Raw genomic sequence first — 20,851 nt, 5'->3', positions numbered from 1 at the left:
TCTAATGATGTAGCTGTTTTAACAGCATAGCACAAAGGTTGAAAAGATCAGCCACAATGGTTGAAATGACAAACAATTTAACCTGGCTGTGGATGAGAATGACACTGAGGAGCTCTTGGAAGTGGTTCCTGAAGAACTGACTAATGGAACAGGAATGCATAGCTGAAGAAAGGGCAAGAGAAAAAGAAACCGCAGAAGGAAAGGAAGAACTCCCAAGAAAATTCATTGTGAAAGGTTTAGTGGACCTAAAGGCTTTGAAAGACCTTAACAAGCTCTTTAAAAAGTTTGAGAACATGGACCCCCAAACAGGTTTTCACTGATAGCAGTATTCATAGTGCATTATCTGCTTACAAGCAAGTCTATGATTAAAAAATACAGAAAAAAGAAAAAAACAAATCAAGCGAACCACCATGGACATGTTTCTGAAAAGAGTGACAGCTCCTCAGGAAGAGCCTCAGGCAGCTTCTTCGGGAGGAGTAACAGAAGAAGCACTGTCACAGCAGGAGATGACAGCTTCATGAGCGTCACTGCCCTGAAGACCTCCCAGTAGCAGGAGCCATGGATGTGGAAGACAGTGATACTGATGGCCCTCACCCCGAGTAGGCCTAGGCTGATGTGTGTGTTTCTCCTTCACTTTTAACAAAAATGTTTAAAAAGTAAAACAAAAATTTAAAAAATAGGAAAAGAGCTTATAGAATAAGAATATAAAGAAAGAAAATATTTCTGTACAGCTCGCTGTACAAGGTGTTTGTGTTTTAAGATAAGTGGGATTACAAGGGTCTAAAAGTTTTAAAAAATTAAAACATTTATAAAGTTAAAAAGTTATAGTAAGCTAAAGCTAATTTATTATTGAAGAAAGGATATTTTTTGTAAATTTAGCATAGCCTAAGGGTCAATGTTTATAAAATCTACACTACCGTAGGGTGATGTCCTTGGCCTTCAGAGTCACTTCTAACTCACTCACTGCCTCACCCAATACAATTTCCAGTCCTGTCAGCTGCTTTCCCCATACGGGTGTACCATTTTTATCTTTAACAGTATTTTTACTGTACATTTTCTATGTTTAGATATGTTTAGATACACAAATACTTACCATTGTGTTACAATTACCTACAGTATTCACGATAGCACCATGCTGTACAGGTTTGTGGCCTAGGAACAATAGACTATATCACATAGCCTAGGTGTTAGGCTATACCATCTAGATTTGCGTAAAGATGTTTGCACAGCAATGAAATTGCCTAATGATGACTTTCAGAACACGTCTCTGTCCTTAAGTGGCACAAGACTAGAGCATTCAACTGACTGGATGAAGCCCACTCGCATTATAGAGGGTAATCTGCTTTACTCAAAGTTCACCGGTTTAAACATTCATCTGCCTCTCTTTGTCCATCATGCATGTGGTTGACTCTTCTTTGCCATGTCTTCTCACAAGACTCTCAGAGTCAAGAGGTCCCTGGCCAAGAATCAAAAGCAGAATCAGCCTATTCCCCAATAGATTCAAAGAAAACTAGTAGTAAAATCAGGTAGAACTCCAAGAGGAAACATTGGAAAAGACACAAGCTGGGTCTGTAAGGAATTGCATGTGAGATGGCTCACATATTTAAGCAGTATCCAGGCTGCTTGTATCTTATCATATCACTGAAAAGACTACTACTATCTGGACAGTTGGATGTATTTTATTGGGAAACTATTAGACAAATTATTTTTCTTTGTTAATATTTTTCTGCACTAGTAGGTTGGTTCAGTAATAAATATGTGAGATCTCTTAAAAATAAGTAAAGAGCCCTGACTGGTATGGCTCAGTGGATTGAGCACTTGCCTGTGAACCAAAGGATTGCTGGTTCGATTCCCAATCAGGGCACATGCCTGGGTTGTGGGCCAACTCCCCCGTGGGGAACACTCTAGAGGCAACCACACATTGATGTTTCTGTCTCTCTCCCTTGCCCTCTCTCTAAAAATAAGTAAATAAAATCTTTTAAAAAAAGAAAGAAAGAAACTACAACTCTTTTAAAAAAATAAGTAAATAAAAGTTAATTTGATCCAAAAACACTCCAACACAAACAACCAAAATAATGTTTGCCCACATATCTGGGCACATGGTTCAGCCTACTTGACATAAAATGAACCATCCCAGTCACATATAATTTTTCCTAATGGGGCCAATCTCTTCATCAATTGAACCTACATGTAGAACATCCTGATGGGAAATTCTTACCTGTACTTCTTCCTCTCTTTTCACTTCTCATTGGTGATGAGGGATTCCTTCTTCATAAAGAATGTGACAGCAGAGTACTAAGGTCTGAAATATCTGCTGCTTCCCTGGAAGGCATTGTTTCCTGAAGCATCAAGCATTGGCAGCTTGAATTAATCTCTCAGTCTCTCCTCTAGTAAGCACCAGAATTTTCCTGCCTAGTTCTCCAGTGCCAACTACTGAGGTACACAGCTCTTTAGAAATAGTTCTTTTAAAGAACTTATTCAGCATTAGTCATTGACTCACTAGGTAAATACTTATTGGACACCTACTATGTGGGTGGCATGGGTGGGGCTGGGGATGTAAAAATGAATAAGACAGATACAGATTTTGTATATCAGTCAGTTGTATTAGGAAGCTTTTATTACTTCTTGTAGTTTCCCAGAAAACTGACCTAATTAGTGAAATACAGTCTTAGGTTTCTTTGAGTAGATGTATCCTTTAAAGAAGTTTGATGAAGATTAACTATTTCCTTACAATCTTCCTCTCAGCTTATAATGAAAGCAAATCTCAGACATTTATTTTAAGAAACATCCATTAGCACCCTGACTGAGTAGCTCAGTTAGTTAGAGCATTGTTCCAATACACCAAGGTTGTGGGTTTGATCCCCTAAGAGAACACACACAAGAATCAAACAATGAATGCATAAATAAGTGGAACAATAAATTTCTACTTCTCTCTCTCTCTTCCTTCCTCTCTCTCTAAAATGAATTAATTTTTTTAAAAGAAATACTCATTAGCAAGCAGCCTGTTTAGTGAGGTCCACAAAATCCCACCTTTCTCTGTTCAGGTGTTCTGACTACCACCAGGGCGAATGGTACCTTTAAAGCAGATGTAATAACATCTCAGAAGAAATATCATAGGCCCTTTCAGTAGGCACCAGTCAACAATAAAGCAAAGGCTGAACAGCGGACCGTTAGGGGACCAATCCCTAAGCCCCATCCCTCAGGGTTTAAGTTACAGCCTTCATAGAGTTTTACATACTCTTTCTGCAATGGAGGGAGGATTTCTGAGCTATTTTAGCTGACCTACATATCTTTAACATCTTTAAATGTACCAATTTGAGCTCACTTCTAATATTTAATCAATAGGCTAGTCAATAGGACACTACATTCACCAATAAAAACCATTGCCAATATTCAGTATATTAACTGGCACAGTGTGGCTTGTTGATCTAGAACCATTAGCAGCAGAGCTTGGAGTAGTCTCTTCTGTGTACGGGCTTCCTGACTTGAGCAATGGCGGGTGGATGATCCCTAGACAGTGTACTCTTGACCAGAACCTTCATTGTATGCTTGGTTATAGCATAATCTTTCTAATATACTCATAATAGTTCTCAGTGTACAGAGAACTATTACCAAATAAATAAACAGATATCATAAAAATAACAAACTTGGGTTTCACATTACCACATTCTCCTATGTCCAACATTCCCCATTAGTTCTCAAGATTGCTAAGGTAGAATTTTTTTGTTATCACATTTCCAGAATAGGGTTTGAAGCTGAAAGATAATGAAAGGTGCCTAATAGTACAACTACAGGATGTTAATGAGAGACCTGAAGTGACTGCCCAGGCAAGGCCTGACTTGGTGGTTCTTTGAGAGGAATATCTTCCTTCAAAGTTTAGACCTCATGCAGGCAAGTCCAAATGCTGTTTTATCAGTTCATTTAGGACAGGCTACAGGAGAATTCTCACGCCAGCCAAAATCACATGTTTGCTATCTAGATCAAGTCTTACTTGGGAATCCACGCTATGCACCTGAGGACTTGAATTAGTTATTGACAAGCTGTCTTGTGATACTGGAAGAACAACAAAGAGAACTAGATGGTTCTATGGGGGTAGTTTGTCCAAGTTATGAGAAAGCTTGATGAGTGTTCCATTTCTCGTGAGAATAGCTGTCTCTGTGGTGTGATGAAGTAGAATCTCCCTGAAAATGTCTTTGTCTGATAAATTCTTATTATCTACCTTATTTCACTGATTCTAAGATTCACATTTTTAATGTTTTTGGATGAAAATCTTAGATCGCATGAAATATAGTAATTTCCCTTTTATTACTCTTCATTCAGGCTTCTACTTTTCCTGAACCACCTCACTATACATGGAGATGTATATGTTACAGATTTCATAGGTTACGTTCCATGCATGAAGATCCATTCTGGTCATTTGATCAGACCTGGAAATTTCCCAAATTTCCCTCAGCAGCAGGTTCACAAACCTTCTCTCAGGTGGATGTACTTCTACATATGGCTAAGCTCTACCATTTTCTTCACATTTTACTTATCTCCCTTTTAAAGATCTAAATTTAGTTCCAAGTAGAGGCAACACCCTACTATAGTATTCAACAACATTTGGCAGAAAGATACAAATTCCATACCTAGGATGCTCTGGCCCAGACTCCCTGTCATGCTTCCCATCTTGGTTTTCAGCATTAGCCATGTGCCAAACACTTACTGACAGACTTTGCTCTTTACAAGAGTGGATATGTTATCTCATCACATCAAAATTTAAGATGTTAAAATTATCTAGTCTCAAGTTTTAGCATGAAGGATTTAGTAATGTAATATTGTCCTAGCTAAGGGTCCTGCTATCTCCTTTCCCAACCCTTTATTTAAGAACTTTGGTTATGTCCGACCAACATGGCATAGGTAGGTACAATTTGCTTCCATGCACAACCAAAAGAGAACAATACATTTAAAAACAAAAAGTAACCAGAACTGCCGGAAAATCGAAATGTATGGAAGTCTGACAACCAAGGAGTTAAAGAAGAAACATTTTTCCAGATGGGTAGGGCAGGCAGAGACAGGCAGCCGGGGACTCATGGCAAGGCAGCAACTGGAGGACCAGGAAAGGCTGAAGGACCAGGGCAGGTGGCAGCTGGCAGAGCAGGTGGTCCCACATTTGCGTGTGGATAAACTGGGAGAAACAAGTGGGGAGCGAGACAGACCGAGCAACCCAGGGTTCTAGTACCGGGAAATAAAGCCTCAAAATCTCTGACTGATAAAACCTGTGGGGGTTGAGGCAGTGGGAGAAACTTCCAGCCTCACAGGAGAGTTTGCTGGAGAGACCCACAGCATCCAAGAACACCCACAAAACCAACCACCTGGGAATCAGCACCAGAAGGGTCCAATTTGCTTGTGGGTAGCAGAGGAAGTGACTGAAAGCCAGCCAAGAGCCAAGCAAGTGACATTGCTCCCTCTTGGACCCCTCCCCCACATCCAGTGCCACAACACAGCAAAGAGGGTTGCCCCATCCTGGCGAATACCTAAGACTCCACCCCTTACTACGTAACAGGCATGCCAAGACAAAAAAATATGGCCCAAATGAAAGAACAGATCAAAGCTCCAGAAAAAATACAGCTAAGCGATGAAGAGATAGCCAACCTATCAGACGCACAGTTCAAAACACTAGTAATCAGGATGCTCACAGAAATGGTTGAGTATGGTCACAAAATAGAGGGAAAAGTGAAAGCTATGAAAAAGTGAAATAAAGAAAAATTCACAGGGAACCAACAGTGACAGGAAGGAAACTGGGTCTCAAATCAATGGTGTGGACCAGAAGGAAGAAATAAACATCCAACCAGAACAGAATGAAGAAAAAAGAATTCAAAAATATGAGGAGAGGCTTAGGAACCTCCAGGACAACTTTAAACATTTCCAACATCTGAATCATAGGGGTGCCAGAAGGAGAAAAAGAAGAGCAAGAAATTGAAAACTTATTTGAAAAAATAATGAAGGAGAACTTCCCTAATCTGGCAAAGGAAATAGACTTCTGGGAAGTCCAGGAAGCTCAGAGAGTCCCAAAGAAGTTGGATCCAAGGAAGCACACACCAAGGCACATCATAATTACATTACCCAAGATTAAAGACAGGGAGAGAATCTTAAAAGCAGAAAGAGAAAAGGAGACAGTCACCTACAAAAGAGTTCCCATAAGGCTATCAACTGATTTCTCAAAAGAAACCTTGCAGGCAAGAAGGGGCTGGAAAGAAGTATTCCAAATCATGAAAGGCAAGGATCTACATCCAAGATGACTCTATCCAGCAAAGCTATCACTTAGAATGGAAGGGCGGATAAAGTGCTTCCCAGACAAGATCAAGTTTAAGGAGTTCATCATCACCAAGTTCTTATTATATGAAATGTTAAAAGGAATTATCTAAGAAAAAGAAGATCAAAAATACGAACAGTAAAATGACAATAAACTCATAACTATCAACAACTGAACCTAAATAAACAAAAACAAAAAACAAAAATGAACTAAGCAAACAACCAGAACAGGAAGAGTTTCACAGAAATAGATATTACATGGAGGGTTATCAGTGGGGAGAGGGAGGAGGGAGAATGGGGGAAAGGTATGGGGAATAACTTACAAAATAAACAGGGGGAGGTTAAGAATAGTATGGGAAATGGAGAAGCCAAAGAACCTATATGTACGGTCTATGGACATAAACTAAGTTTCTCCCTTTATTCCCAGGAATAAAGGGGAAGAAAAAAATGGGACAACTGTAGTAACATAATCAATAAAATATATTTAAAAAAAGAACTTTGGTTATGGATGAAGCAGGACATAAAACAAGTTCACATAACAGAGCCTGTACTACCTAATTATAGATTACAGCTGGTGATAAAAGAAAAATGAGCAATTTACATATGATGACTCTTTAAAAGGAATTTAAATTACAAACCTAAACTGAATCCTCTTGACTTTTATTAGACTACAGAACCGGTAATATCCAACTGGAATATATAAATTACTATGTTTAGAGTCAGCACTTGACTCTGAATCAAATCCTCATTTTGTTTAATCCAAGAGGTTATCACTTTTAATAATTGGTAGGTGATATTTTCATATAAACACACATTATATTTATACATGTATATGTTTCAGAGAAGCACTTGACATTTTAAAATTGTGCCTTAAGTCCTATTACTTTACCAAGTAAAAATTATTTTATCTTCTGAAATACTCAAATTAAAAAAAAATAGAAAACCTTCAACAATGTATTCCTTAGCTGAGATTTAGAAAGAAGGAACAGTCCTTGAAATCCTGATTAATATTTGTCTCAGTGTGCTGCATGCTTTTCTCACTTTATAGAATACTCCTCCCAACTACCCTGAGAAGTTTATTGTTCAGTTTTTACTGGTGAGAAAAAAGAGGATCACAGATGTTTGCCCAATTTCTAAAACAGTGATTTTCAACTGGTGTGCTGCAGCACACTAATGTGTCACAAGAATTTTTAGAGCATGCAATACCTGTCTCATTAGTCAGACACTGACCTCTTTTCCCTTAGATTGTCAAATAAAATAAATGACAACAGTCAACACAATAATAACCATCTGGTGTGAATGAGTCAAAATTATACTTATTTTTCTGCCAGATTGGCAAAAAATGTATTTTTTGGTATGCTGCAGAATTTTAATAATTAAATTATGTGTGCTACGAGAGGAAAAAGTTTGAAAATTGCTGTTGTAAAGCAGGTAAATTTCAGAATCAGTGGGTTTTTAAAAACATTTACTCTAGAGCTCCTGAGATTTCCACTAAAAACCATCTATGAATTCAATATGTGATATAAGAGGCATGGATTTACTCTGGCAAATACTTTGACAGTGCCACCCCCAGTTCTTACAGGTGAGAACATGATCTGAAATGAACAATTTTATAAGGAGTACATCTGAGAGATAAATGTAGATAACTAATAAGAAGAGAAGAATTATGGAGTTATTAGTTTCAAACACAGACCTGTGTTTGTATGCTCTCCCTCTTTCTCTCTCTCTCTCTCTGTCTCACATACCCATGCCTTTCTCCCTCACCTTCCCCCAGGCATGTTTTTCTTGCCTTTCTTTCTCCTAAGCTCTAAAGGCCCTTCTTTTGTCTCTGTAATTTGTTTCCTGAGCCCACGAAGCCCAGCTGGCTCACTTTTTCCATGGCTCACTGCTTCTACCTCTGTGACTTTCTAAATAAACTTTTGGAAAAAAAAACATCATTATATGATCTACCAAACACTGAAATCTGAACATTCTTGATATGCTATAGCAAGGTTTAAACAAAGAGCAGAAACCTTGCTATACTGGTTTTGTCCAGTACCTGCTTTTGTGGGATGGTGTAACTATGTCACCAAACACTGCACAGTGCTGACCAATGACTCATGCTTCTACCGTGAGATCTCCCTCCTCAGTTTCAAAATATTCATTTAGAATTGCATTAGTGAATAGCCAACGGCTTATCACATTCTTTTTTGCTGTCCTGGCCCACTTCTAAACAGATCAGGTTTTTAATTTTAACTTGGAATTTAATTCTTTATATTTAAGAATTTACATGCTTTGTGTTATTAAAAAATCACTTAGAGAGATAATTTATTATAAGTACAAACATTTTTAAAATATATTTTGATTACATAATAAAATTTTTCTAAGTAAGCTTGGAAGTTAGATTTCAAAAATAAAAATCTTTGTAGGGTAAAAGTAACTTTTCTCCTCTGTCCAAAGGAAACTGCTTTCAGAGAAGATTATTTAGGCATTGGTTATCATTTTTGTTAGCAACTTGGGACTTTTTCTCTTTGTGTTTAAATATGAGCGGTGATAATTGCTACAGCGATCTCCTTTTTTCTATTTTGAGCTTCTATCAAAATAATTTCTTTTCACATAGTTACTATAAGGAAGAGAAGAAAATATTTTGCTTTCTTGTAGATAATATATCAAAATAGAAATATAATATGCTTAGTTCTAACACCAAGCGATGACCTTGATATTAGAATACATGTCACTGTCAGTTATCAGTGAATGACATTTAAAACAAAGGATGAGCAATAGTTTCACTATTTAAAATGTTTCCCTTATTATTGTAGGCACTTAATAAAAAATGGATTCCGCATACAAGCTAACATCTTAGTGCTGGCATTTAGGTTAAATAGGAAAGTAGGCCTGTTTAATCTCTGCAAAGAAATTTTTTTGTCTGTGAACACCTATGTCTGCGCTCAAGTGGAAGGCAGGTGTAGGCAATTAGTGAGGCCGCCTGCTTCCTTCTTTTTTTCTTTAATATATTTATTGATTATGCTATTACAGTTGTCCCATTCCCCCCCCCACTCCACTCCATCCTGCCCACCCCCTCCCTCCAACATTCCCCCCCTATAGTTCATGTCCATGGGTCATACTTATAAGTTCTTTGGCTTCTACATTGCCTGCTTCCTTCTTTAATATGGCATTGCTCCGAGAGCCCAGGACTCACTGTGTCCCCCGAGCATCGTTACTAGAAGAGTACACTATTTTAACATCTCTCTGAGGGTGATCTGTAGCGCAGGGCAGAGGGCTAGGAAAGCAAGGGCCACCGAACTAAGGGTGTTGTGAAAGATAGCAGGAATCCACACCCTACCCCATGTCACCTCCCCAAGAGTGCGGGCCTCAAAAAAAGCTGCACTCAGAGACTTAGGTGAAGAGACAGCAAGAAGAGTTGGAGGTGGTGGGATGTCACAGAATTATCTACAGGGGGTCTAGCTATCTGGGGACCTTACAGCGATGGTCTTGGCTCGCGGCAGTCCCTGGAAGACACTGCCTTGTCAGGAAGCCCAGAGTTGCGGGCAGAGGAAGGCGCACCGAAGCGACGCCAGAGCCCGCCCCGCGATCCTCTGCGACCCCGCCGCGCCCCCAGCGGATTCCCCGGCCAAGCCAGTTCCCTAGGAGTTTCCATGGCAACGGACGCCAATTCTGGCCTCGCGCTCGTTCCAGACCCTATCTCCGCCGTGGCGGCGCGCTGCCCAGCCGCCAACCCCCCAGCTCCTATGGAGAGCGGGGACAGCGCGCTCGAAAGCGAGGAGTGCCGGAAGATCCTCGAGGACTGCGAGTCTGTTATTGAACAATTCCGGACCCGCTCCAGGTGACCGCGCAGGCTGTAGCGCCCCGCGCGCCGCCTCCTTCCCTTCGGCGAGTCCCGCCTGCCGCGCCCGCGCCCCTCGCCTCTTTCGCTCCACTGCCCGGCCCCAAGGCTACTATTTTAATTTCCTAAATCTATTACTGTACACTAGAGGGCAAACTCTGGAGCCAGACTGCCTGGGCTCAATCCTGAAGACCCTCTTAGAGGGTCCATGAGTTGAGTAAATTACTTCTCTGTTCCTCAGTCACCCCATTGGAAAACAGCGAAAATGATTATAAATACCGCCTACTTCAGAGTTCATACTGAACATTTAATGAATTAACCTGGTTAAGGTGTTTAGAAGAGTGCCGTGTATATAATGTCATCTGTTATTCTTTGATCCTTTTTTTAGTTTTTATCTTTCACACTCCTTCTTTGCCCCCTCTCCTCCAGTTCTGTTTATTTGGATAATGCAGAGCTGATATTTCTGGAAAAAATACATTTTTCTTTTTTGAACCCTTTAAAATCGGTAGGTACCCAGCAATAGATTAGCCTTTATGTAAACACATAAAATTCTCTAACCCAAGGCCCACATGGTGCCACATGGCCTAGCTGAGAAGTAAGACGTCAGAGAGTCAGAGAGGAAAAGAGAGGGGTGGGGGGGAGAATGAGAACCACAGCTGTACTAGGCCCAGCCCTGGGGGCTGATCCAGTGATAGATACTCTTCTACCAAGCTCAGTCTCCCAGCTCAACTCTATTAAGTGGATGCATTTGTTATAAATCAATCAGGGTACACACAGGACCTGGCTTACTGGTTTTGGAAGGCACTGGTAGGCGGTAGGTAGAGCGTGGTAAGCGCCATAGGCACACAGTGTCTAACCTGTTCTAGTTGTTTACCTACAGGAACGACTTCCTGGTCTGGATTCTTTGGCATTACCTGGTGGATAGTTCTCCAACAAAACGCACCCGCTGGACTCAGTGAGCAGACTGACAATGCCAGGTGCTCAATGAGGGCATGTTGTCTGAACAAAGGAACCACTGATACCCATGTTCACGTCTCTTCACCCGCAGTGCTGGGGGGAGTGTGTCAGTGCCCTGGTATGAATGTGTGAGTGGGAAAGGCTCCAGTATTGACTGCAATGCTGGGGTTAAGGCAGAGTTAGGCCCTGGGGAGACAGCAGTCTCCCAATGGACAAAAGCCCTGCCTTTGTAAAGTTGACATTCCAGTCAGGAAACCAATGACAAACAAGCAAACTATGTAATAAATAAGTTAGATAATAGTGGTAAGTGCCAGAGAAGAAACAGAGCAGGAGACAGCAGAGGGAATCCTGTGTGGAGTGTACTATTAGGTACCGTGGTCAAGGAAGGCTTGACCAAGATGACATTGGGGTGAAGACTGCTGAATTGAGAGGGAGCCATGTAAATATAAAGGGACAGAGTGTTCCAAGCAGAAAACAGGAAGTGGAAAGGAGTGGGCCTGGGTCTTCTAGGACCATCAAGGAAGCCAGTGTGGCTGGGGCAAAGTGACAGGGGAGAGCAGAGGAAATGAAGTCAGAGGTAAGAGGTTGGTGCCAGATAGTGTGGGACCTAGATCAGTGTAAGGCCTTCAGTTTTGACTTTAAATGAGATGATGTGATGTGTTTTTCTTTTTTAACACTACCAAGCAATTCTCCAAATTCTTAGTGAACACAACACTGACTGAATGTTCTACAGTTTAACTCAATTCTGACACTGTCTACCTAGAGATAGTATCGGATCCCACAGGTTAAGGGTTTAGTCTCACAGGACTGTCCCTCTTCTTCCCCTTTAGATGCCAATTGCAAGTCCAGATTTTCACCTGTGCTTCTGACCACCAGTTATAAGTTGGAGGTTCCCATGACCCCTTCCACAGCTTTGATAAACTTGCTAGAACAGCTCACAAAACTCAGGAAGCCAGTTTTCTTATTAGGTTATTTGTTTATTACAAAAAACATTAAAAGATGCATATGAACAGCCAGATGAAGAGACACATAAGGTGAGGCCCAGAAGGGACTTGAGCACAGGAGCTTCTGTCCCTGTGGAGTGTGAGGTGTACCATCCCCTCTGCTCATGGATATGCTCTTGTTCACCAACCTGGACCCTGGATCCCGTAATTCCTGTAAGCTCTCTGGGTCCTGTAATTTAGGTATTTTATGGAGGTTTCATTATGTAAGCAAGATTGAGTAAATCATTCACTTTTGATGGTTGATTCAACCTGTAACCCCTTTCTGGAGGTAGGAGTGGGAAGTGGGACTGAAAGTTCCAACCCTCTGATAGTGGCTGGTTCTTCTGACAACTGCCCCCATCCTTAAGGGCTTTCCAAAAGTCACCTCATTAACAAACTCAGGTGCTCAGGTGTTGTTGAAAGGAGTTTGTTATGAATGACAAAAAATACCAGTTTACCTTTTCTATGCTGAAGCTATTTTAGGAACTAAGGACAAAAGACACAAATATTTAACAAAATATGCTCCCATGGCTCCTGTTGTTTAGGAAATTCCAATGGTCTGGGGAGCTGTGAGGCACGAAAACCAAAATATCAATATATATTTATTTTAAATCAAACTATCACAGATGGGAAGCCATGAGGGGATTGGAGCAGAGGAATGACATCATCTGGCCAAACTTTCAGTAGGATTTCTCTGGCTGTAGTTTTGTTAATAGATTATAATGAGGATAATGGCTGAAACAGGGAAACCAGTTAAGGGTTTCAAGGGAGGAAAATCATTTTTTCTCAATTTTTTTAGGTTATTGCCTGAGACACACCCCTACTCCACTCCCCACACTCCTGTAATAAAAAGCAGATTAACAGGAGAAGAAAACAGAAGTTTAACAACATATATACCTCTTGTATACATGAGAGATACCAGGAAAACTAAGTAAATCCCTGAAATAGCTGAAGCCACCACCTTAAATATCACCTGTAGCTAAAGACAAAGGGTGTTATGGGAGGTTACCAGGGAAAGCATGGAAAAGTAGGGTAAGATTTGTCATGCCAATCTAAGTCAGTGCCCTCTCCATTGATAAGATGCTGTTCCTGTGATCTACTCATCCTTCTCTTCTTGGTACAGAGAAGGAGACCCTTAAAATAGAGATTTCCTTTGTAAATGAAAATTTCTCTTACAAAAGGGCAACCTTTACTATTTGCAGAGCTTCTTCTGTGTCTGCAGTTTCTCAAAATAATTAGCTCAAAATAATCCTTATGCCAAAGACACATATTTTGGGGTGCCATATTCTATTACCCTTATAGTCTGAAGTTCAAAAAAGAGGTCTAGGCTGGCTATATCATTTTGGGAGTAATTGCCACAAAGATGGATCTAGAGCTGGGAAACTTGGTGAGATAGCCTAGAAAGTGAACGAGCATGCAAAGAAAAGTCTCTTTGAGCCATAGGGCCCATCAAAATTGTATATTCTTTGAAGAGGAAAAGAGGGAAGCAATATTTTCTTTATTTAAAATTGAGCAGTGCACCATGGTGAAAGTTTAGCACATCTAATGTTACCAAATCCGAGCTCATGTGACTGATGCTTCAAAAGGCCAAAACTCAAAACATCACAGCATGGAGTAAGGAAAGGTTTGTTGATCAAGAAGGCACCAGCTGAAAAGATGGGAGACTTAATAGTGGCTCAAATCCATCTTGCTCACTGGACTAGTTTGAGGGTTTTTAAGGGCTTGGGAAAATACATATGCAGAAGGGCTGGTGGGGCAAGTTTTAATTAAAGGACCATGGAACTTGGCCATTTATGTTAAAGGAGCATCAGCACTGGATCTTCCTGGACAGCGAGCCCTTCTGATAGGTTTCTGGTGTTCAAGTTCTGGTTTGTTCCTGTCCTTTGGTTTCAAGGAGAGGAGGAGATGAGACTTTGGTTCCTGGTGTGGCAATTGGAAGTCAAAGTTCTCCCCTCTGCACAAGCTTGGGCTGCATGACTTGCGGTTTTGGTCTGTGGTCTCTGAAAAGCAACTCAATATCTTGTTAAACAGGATAAGACCATTTTCAGCTGGTTACACTAATGCCATTTTCTGTGACTCATTCATTAATGAGTATTTATTAGGATAAACTATTCTAGGACTCAGTGAAAAGTATCATTGTATTCTATTAGTAAATATTCATTGATCCGTTTTCTAAAACAAATTAACACATTAATTTTATATCTAGTTATTAAAAACAATAATTGTTATCTTTCCAAGACTATATTTTGTGCATAACAACCAAGCTATTCAGAAATCAAATTACTGAGACTATAAATAAGAACTGTGTAGGAACCACTTAGCTAAATTTGTTGTGATGTGGGTTTCCATTCTAGGCAGTGGGGTTTGCACCTATAATTAGACATTGGGATTTGACGGGAAACTGAAGGATGAACCTTTAGGTTTCACATAGATTCCGAATGGGCCGTGTCTTTCTGAATCATTCCTACAGTAAGTTAGGACATGAGGAACCTTAGAACCACAGTCCTGTTCTCACTACGGATGGAAAACAGGAACGTGTCACTCCAGGCTTATGATGTTAGGTAGTTATTTCCTCTATTTGAACCTCAGTTTCCACATCTTCAAAAAAAAGTTAATATCTATCTTAAGAGATTATTGAGAGTATAACCTGAGGGGAAAATGTGTGTGTTGATACATATGTCTTAACAAAGCACATGGGATGAGTTAAGCACTCAATAAAGAGGCACACATATTATTTTTAGGTACTCTAATGGGGGTACCTGTAAAAATTTTTAACTTAATTTAAAAATGTATTACTGTAGTATTTTAATATTATGACACCAGAAGGCATAACTGAAAACATTATTCTACACTTTAAAATCATATCCTGAAAATATTTTTTTGGTCTTTATTTTTTGTACTTTTATTGTTTTCAAGCTTTTTGGGATAGACCTGACATATAACATTATATATTTGTCATTTTAACTACCCACAGTTCCTACACCTACCACCCACAATAGATTTTTTGCTTATAAAGAAAAGGATAGAAAGAACACACATGTGAAGCTTCATAGTACATGAACTTGAATAGTAAAAAGGAGTGCTTGGCACTGAGGAGGGCGAGGATTGCGTTCATGGACTGGAAGGGTGAATCACAGGGCTCTGTCCAATGTGCAGCACTGTAGATTAAAAGAAGCACATAAAGTTTATGGGGCAATCTGTGGGTTTTATACTGGTATAGCAGCACTCAGGGTCCAGACAGAAGGTAGAAACCTCACCAGTATTTGACCTGGGGAGGTTTCTCCTTTTCCTGATTGAACATTAACAAGGATTTTCAGCCAGTAAAAGGCAGCGAAGTGGTAAAGGACTGAAGCAGTACTGTAGATGCAAGTGCAGAATGCAGCTGTGATACCTGAAGGCTGAAGTTAAGTCCTCTCTCAGACGTGGCCAGTGGCAGAGAAACTTGCCCAAGCCTGGAGATCCCAATCTTCATTCCTGATGGTCCCGAGTTTCAAAGTCTCGTGGGTTTTTTTAGGGGAGAAAATGTAATTTTCGTTTTCCCCTTCTGGATGCTTGGCTGAGACCCCCCCCTTAATAAAAGGCAGGTTAACAGGAGAAAAACAGAAGTTTAATAACATGTATACCTCCTATAATTTGAAAAATATATATATATATATTTCCTGTATACATGGGCAATACCCGGGTAAACTAAGTAGCTCCTGTAAATGGTTCAAGCCACCATCTTAATAAAGAAGATGTAGCGGGGAGAGGGGAAGCCAGTTATGGGAGGCAATCAGGCAAACACAGTATGGTTGTTATGCAACTTTAAACCTGAGCCTTCTCTACTAATGAGTTTCTACAGACTGAATCTCCTTCTCTTCATGGTATAGAGAGAGAGACAATCTTACCAGTGTAAATTCCCGTATAAATGCAAATGTCCCTTACAAAGTGCAACTTCTACTCAGCTTGGAGTTTCTCTGGTGCCTGCTGTTTCTTAAAAACAACCAGCTCAAGATAATACTTATGCCAAAGAGGCATATTTAGGGGTGGCAAATTTTGTTCCCCTTTAGCATGGAAATGCTAAGAGGCGTCCCAGAGACTCTCTTGAGTTCTCAAAACAGTTTTCTTGACTCCACTGTATACCAACAACCCAGCCAGAAGCAGTCACTTCAGTCCCTAGAGTGACTATTTTCTCTCACTTTGGTTAAATGTTTCTTGGAGGAAGCATTCTCCCCTTGGGGACTAAGTCCTCCAAGCTAGCAGATCATAAAAATGTTGGGATAGGAAGCAATTTCAGGAGTGAGTGATTAGGTGTATTAGCACTAGACGTAAATTCCACTTCTACCTTTTGATTCCTGGACCTATAGCATGGGAGAGGGAGCACCCCTATTGTTTCAAAGTGTAGTACCACTATACTACATCCTGTAAGACAGGACCACATCCTTTAATGGATGAGGCTCTCCACTGCCATAACTGAATCTTCAATAAGCTATTTTTCCTTTCCATTAGGCCAGCCACTACAGGGTGATGGGATATGTGATAACACCAGTCAGTTCCACTGGCATTAGCCCATTGCTGCACTGTTTTGCTATAAAATTAGTACCTTGATCAGGAGTGATGCTATGTATGATGTCATGATGGTAGATAAAGTATTCTGTAAAGTTTTATCAGTGGATGGTTGTTCTGGCAGATGCATTATGGTCAAATTGGTATCCAGAATATGTCTGTCTCAGAGGGTCATTGTTATCAACTTGCCACCTAGTGACTGACTATCCCTTTGATAGGTCCCTAATACTATCCCTGTTTGTAGGGACTCAGTATTGATCTTTGCTGTTGACTGATTAGGCACTCAATGCTTGTCTCACCAGGCCTGCTTTGGTAAGGGGAAGACCATGCTGTTGAACTCCATCTCTGCCACCATAGCTATTTTGTTTTGGTGGGAGGAAAACATTATCTCATCCTCAAGGATGCTCACTGTAAACACAGCTCTGGAGAATGGCCTATGGAAAGCAAGGTCAGAGCTTCGCAGTCTTGGCCTGTGCAGAAAGAAGATGCAGGGACCATCAGGCCCAGGGAGAATAGCACTGGGCTAGTGAGAAAACATACAGCCTACTGCAATAAGTTCAACCCAATCTAAAATATAATTTTCTGTGGAAAAACACTAGAAATTTTCACTGAAATTGAGATGTACATTACTGATGCTCCCTCCCCACCCAGATCATACCGTTGACAAGGTCTATCAACTGTATACTTGATGTGTGTGGAAAATTAGTTAAAAAGTCAGTGAGATTAATAGCAAATCATTATTCTGAATATTAAACAGTTTTAAAAATTTAAGTAGTTTTTCTTAGATGAATATTGCTATGCCTTAATAGTGTTCTCCAAACATGAAAAAATTATGATATTTTACAACGTGGTAGTAATAATCAAACCACAGCATCAGTAATGGGTAACATTGCTTAAGGGTTTACTATGTGACATGCACCATTCAAAGCACTTCTAAGTGTTAACACACTAATCTGACAATGACTGTATGAAATGGGTGCTATTATTTTGCATAAGAGGAAACTAAGGCATGGAAAGTTTAAGTAATTATGTAATGTCACATAGCTAGAATATCAGTTGACAGAAGCTCTCTCCAGGTGCATTTATTATATGACGTTACAAGAAGACCAGAGGTATGACAGGTTTCAGAGTTAGCTGAGTCAATGGCTATACAAAGTCATCAGTCAAAATTATTACCATCGTTTTAAAAGCTTATTATCTATGTCCTGGCTTTGCCCCTCTGGCTGGACCTTATGGTGGTCACCAGAAAACTGTGGCAGTTCTTGGCATTATTTCCACATGTGGCAATGTCCACAGTCACAGAGAAAACCTCTCCTCTCAGACCCCTGTGCGGACAGAAGTGTGGACACAGTGTCTTCAGAGCTGACACTGAAAAGTCTGGTAATTCTGTTATCACTGGTATTTAACTAGATATTGTTAAAGGAAAGAGAGCAAAGGGAACTAGATATTCAGTTTCATAAAATGGGAACCATAAATCTGCTTGCTACTCAGGAAACTACAGCTTCACACCCTAGGAGATTACAGCATTTGTGCACCAAGGGGATTAACACTCCTCCCTTTCCCCTTCCAGTAATGAATTGTAGGGAGGCACAGAGGGAGGCACGGGATCATAGAGGCCTAACTAGAAGGTGTAAACCCATGCAAAGTCCATGGAAATTTGAGAAGTTGATTGGTGTTTTTGAGAAAGCACCTGGTCCATCCCAAACCCAAGCTCCTGGTTGTAACCCCAGGGGAACAAAGAAGCTCGCTCTCTCTTGCTCATGCCCTGCACTTGCATGGTGCACACACTTGTTCTCTGCATGGCCACATGGCCCATGGACATGCAACTCCACATGCTGGCTCCAGGAGGGAGCCTGAAACACATTGCAGCTGGAAACACATGCTAAGCTAGCCAAATACTGGACTGGACTTTAATATGGAGCATAAACTCTGGGCAGTGGCCTTCATCCTGGCCCTCCTGAAGACAAGATTGGACTTTCTCTGTGGCGAGATGGACAGAGATGGGACACTGGGAAGTCAGGAGGGGAATCCCCTTAATTGAACATCATCAATAAACCACACCACAGAGCCTGATTTCCACCAACAACAATTCCACTTGAGCTTTTATAGCTTTCTTTTTTTAGCTGACATTTTATAAACCAATAGTTGTGCTAAGTTTCATCAACCTCAAAAAGAAAGATTGCATCCAGAATATTGGCTTTCTTGTTATTGTTTGAGATGCTTGTCATTAAACGTCAGTAGGAGGAATTTTCAAATACTTGCTTTTGACCTGCTCAGATTTTTCAAGACCTGGCTTTGAAAATCAAATACAATACAGTTACGTGATCATCACAAAGAAGCAGTTCTCAAAATTTTGGGTTTCAGGACCTCTTTACAGTCTTAAAAATTGGGGAACTCAAAGAACTTTAATTTATGTTTTCTCTATTCCTAGTGATCATTTAAAGTTATGATAAAGCAATTCTGTGTTAATATAAGTAACATTTCACAGAAAAACAAACTATATTCTTCAAACCAAAAACTTTAATGAAACTAGTGTCACTTTTTCAGGTTTTTGCTACTCTTTTCAATGCCTGGCTTACTGAAAAATACCTGAATTCTCATTCACCCTGCCATGCAGTCACACACCCTGCTGCTTCTGGAAACATTCCACTGACCACTTGTAAAAGAATTATAGCACAAAAGCAAACAAAATCTTAATGTTACTATGAAAATGATTTTGACCTCGTGGGCTCCCTGAGCATCTTGGAGCCCCTGGGGTCCTCAGACCACACTTTCAGGACCACTATCTTAAACTAGTTTTTCTTTATATGCCTGTGTATAATTTATAGTGGTTTCAAGTGGTAGCACACATAGAACAGTAGATAATGTACTGTTATATAAAGGGAGCTTATAAGTTGATCAGATCTCAGGAAATGGAAATGAGTATCAGTGGAGCAAAATGCCACAGTCCAGGGAATTGGATAATCCATCAGAATTCTGGTGTAAACCCCGAATTATCAGCAGGTGATTCAGAGGTTTCCTCACTTTACTAATCCCTCTTTAAAATATAACATGATTTAAACAAAAATATACTCAGTAACATATATTTTTAAGAAAAATCTGCTACATAAAGCACATTTAATCTTTTTTTAGACTTAACATATCAGATGACTTGAAAGTTGGCTTTTTCAGCACAGACCATGCTACTCAAACGGATTCCAGTGAAATTTTGCCATTAAAAGAGTTAAGCTCATCTACACAAAAGCTAATGCAGGTAAATCTGGGTTAATTTGAAACTTCTGAGATAACATTTTAAGTATTAATTGCCTTTATGTTTCTTTTCTTGACAGAACTGAAATGATTACAAAATTTAAAATATTAGCATCTTTTACAAACTGAATTGGATGACAGTTGTGCTTTTAAAAATTTTCAATAAGACCCTGGTTGGGTGGCTCAGTTCTTTGGAGTGTTGTCCTCTACACCAAAAAAGGTTACAGGTTCGATTACCAGTCAGGGCACATACCTAGGTTGTGTGTTTGATACCCTGACAGGGCACATATGTGAGGCAACCAATTGATGTTTCTTTATCTCTCTCTCTTTGTCTCTATCTCTGCCTCTATTTCTCTCTCTCCCTTCCTCTCTCTCTAAAATCAATACATATACTCGGGTGAGGATTTAAAAACATTATCAATATGAACCATTACTTATATTTATGTCATATTTATGTTGTGCTTATATCTGTTCTTTGGTGAGGTGTTTTGCTACTCTTTTTCTATGTATGATACTTTTAAACACTTGTAGAAAGTAGAGAACAATATAACAAATAACTGTGTTATCTGACATATAACTTTGTCAGATGGTTAGTTCCTTTGGAACTTTTTTGACTGTAAAGTAACAGCATTTCATGTATGCCAGATATCAAGAGTTATTATTAAACTCCCTAATCAATAAAACTGTCACATGGGATAGCATCCCACTACTATAAATACTCCTGTGTACTTTGTTTCTGTTTCTTCACTTAAGAATAGAAGTTGAAAATCATTCCATAATAAGATTTCCTCATTTATGTCACAAGTGCATCATATCACAAAAACATGCATGTTTATTTAGCTATCCTCCTATTAATGGACATTTTGGTCATTTCAAATCTTTTACTGTGATAATTCTGTACATACTCATATGTCAGCAAATCTACAGTAGAAATTCTTAAAAGTGGAATTTTTGAGTCAGAGGATGTATGCATTAGTCATTTTGAAGAATATTGCCAAAT

The 20,851-nt window shown here is 39.8% G+C and overlaps 1 protein-coding gene and 1 pseudogene across 2 annotated transcripts in view; both read left to right on the top strand.

Moving 5' to 3' along the window:
* Positions 1-1,420: 1,420 nt before the first annotated feature.
* On the top strand, positions 1,421-1,575 carry LOC112318666 (large ribosomal subunit protein eL39-like; annotated as a pseudogene).
* Positions 1,576-10,006: 8,431 nt separating this feature from the next.
* C4H10orf67 (chromosome 4 C10orf67 homolog) overlaps positions 10,007-20,851 on the top strand; it is a 94,296-nt gene continuing 83,451 nt past the window's right edge. For both annotated transcript variants that reach the window (XM_045184352.2, XM_045184345.2), the window contains exons 1-2: positions 10,007-10,117; positions 19,735-19,855. In XM_045184352.2, coding sequence (XP_045040287.2) covers positions 10,023-10,117; positions 19,735-19,855 — 216 coding nt within the window. In that variant the 5' untranslated portion in view covers positions 10,007-10,022. The remainder of the gene's footprint in view (positions 10,118-19,734; positions 19,856-20,851) is intronic.

This window comes from Desmodus rotundus, chromosome 4, assembly GCF_022682495.2.
Source record: "Desmodus rotundus isolate HL8 chromosome 4, HLdesRot8A.1, whole genome shotgun sequence".
Classification (NCBI taxonomy): domain Eukaryota; kingdom Metazoa; phylum Chordata; class Mammalia; order Chiroptera; family Phyllostomidae; genus Desmodus; species Desmodus rotundus.
This window is presented reverse-complemented; position numbering and strand designations above follow the sequence as displayed.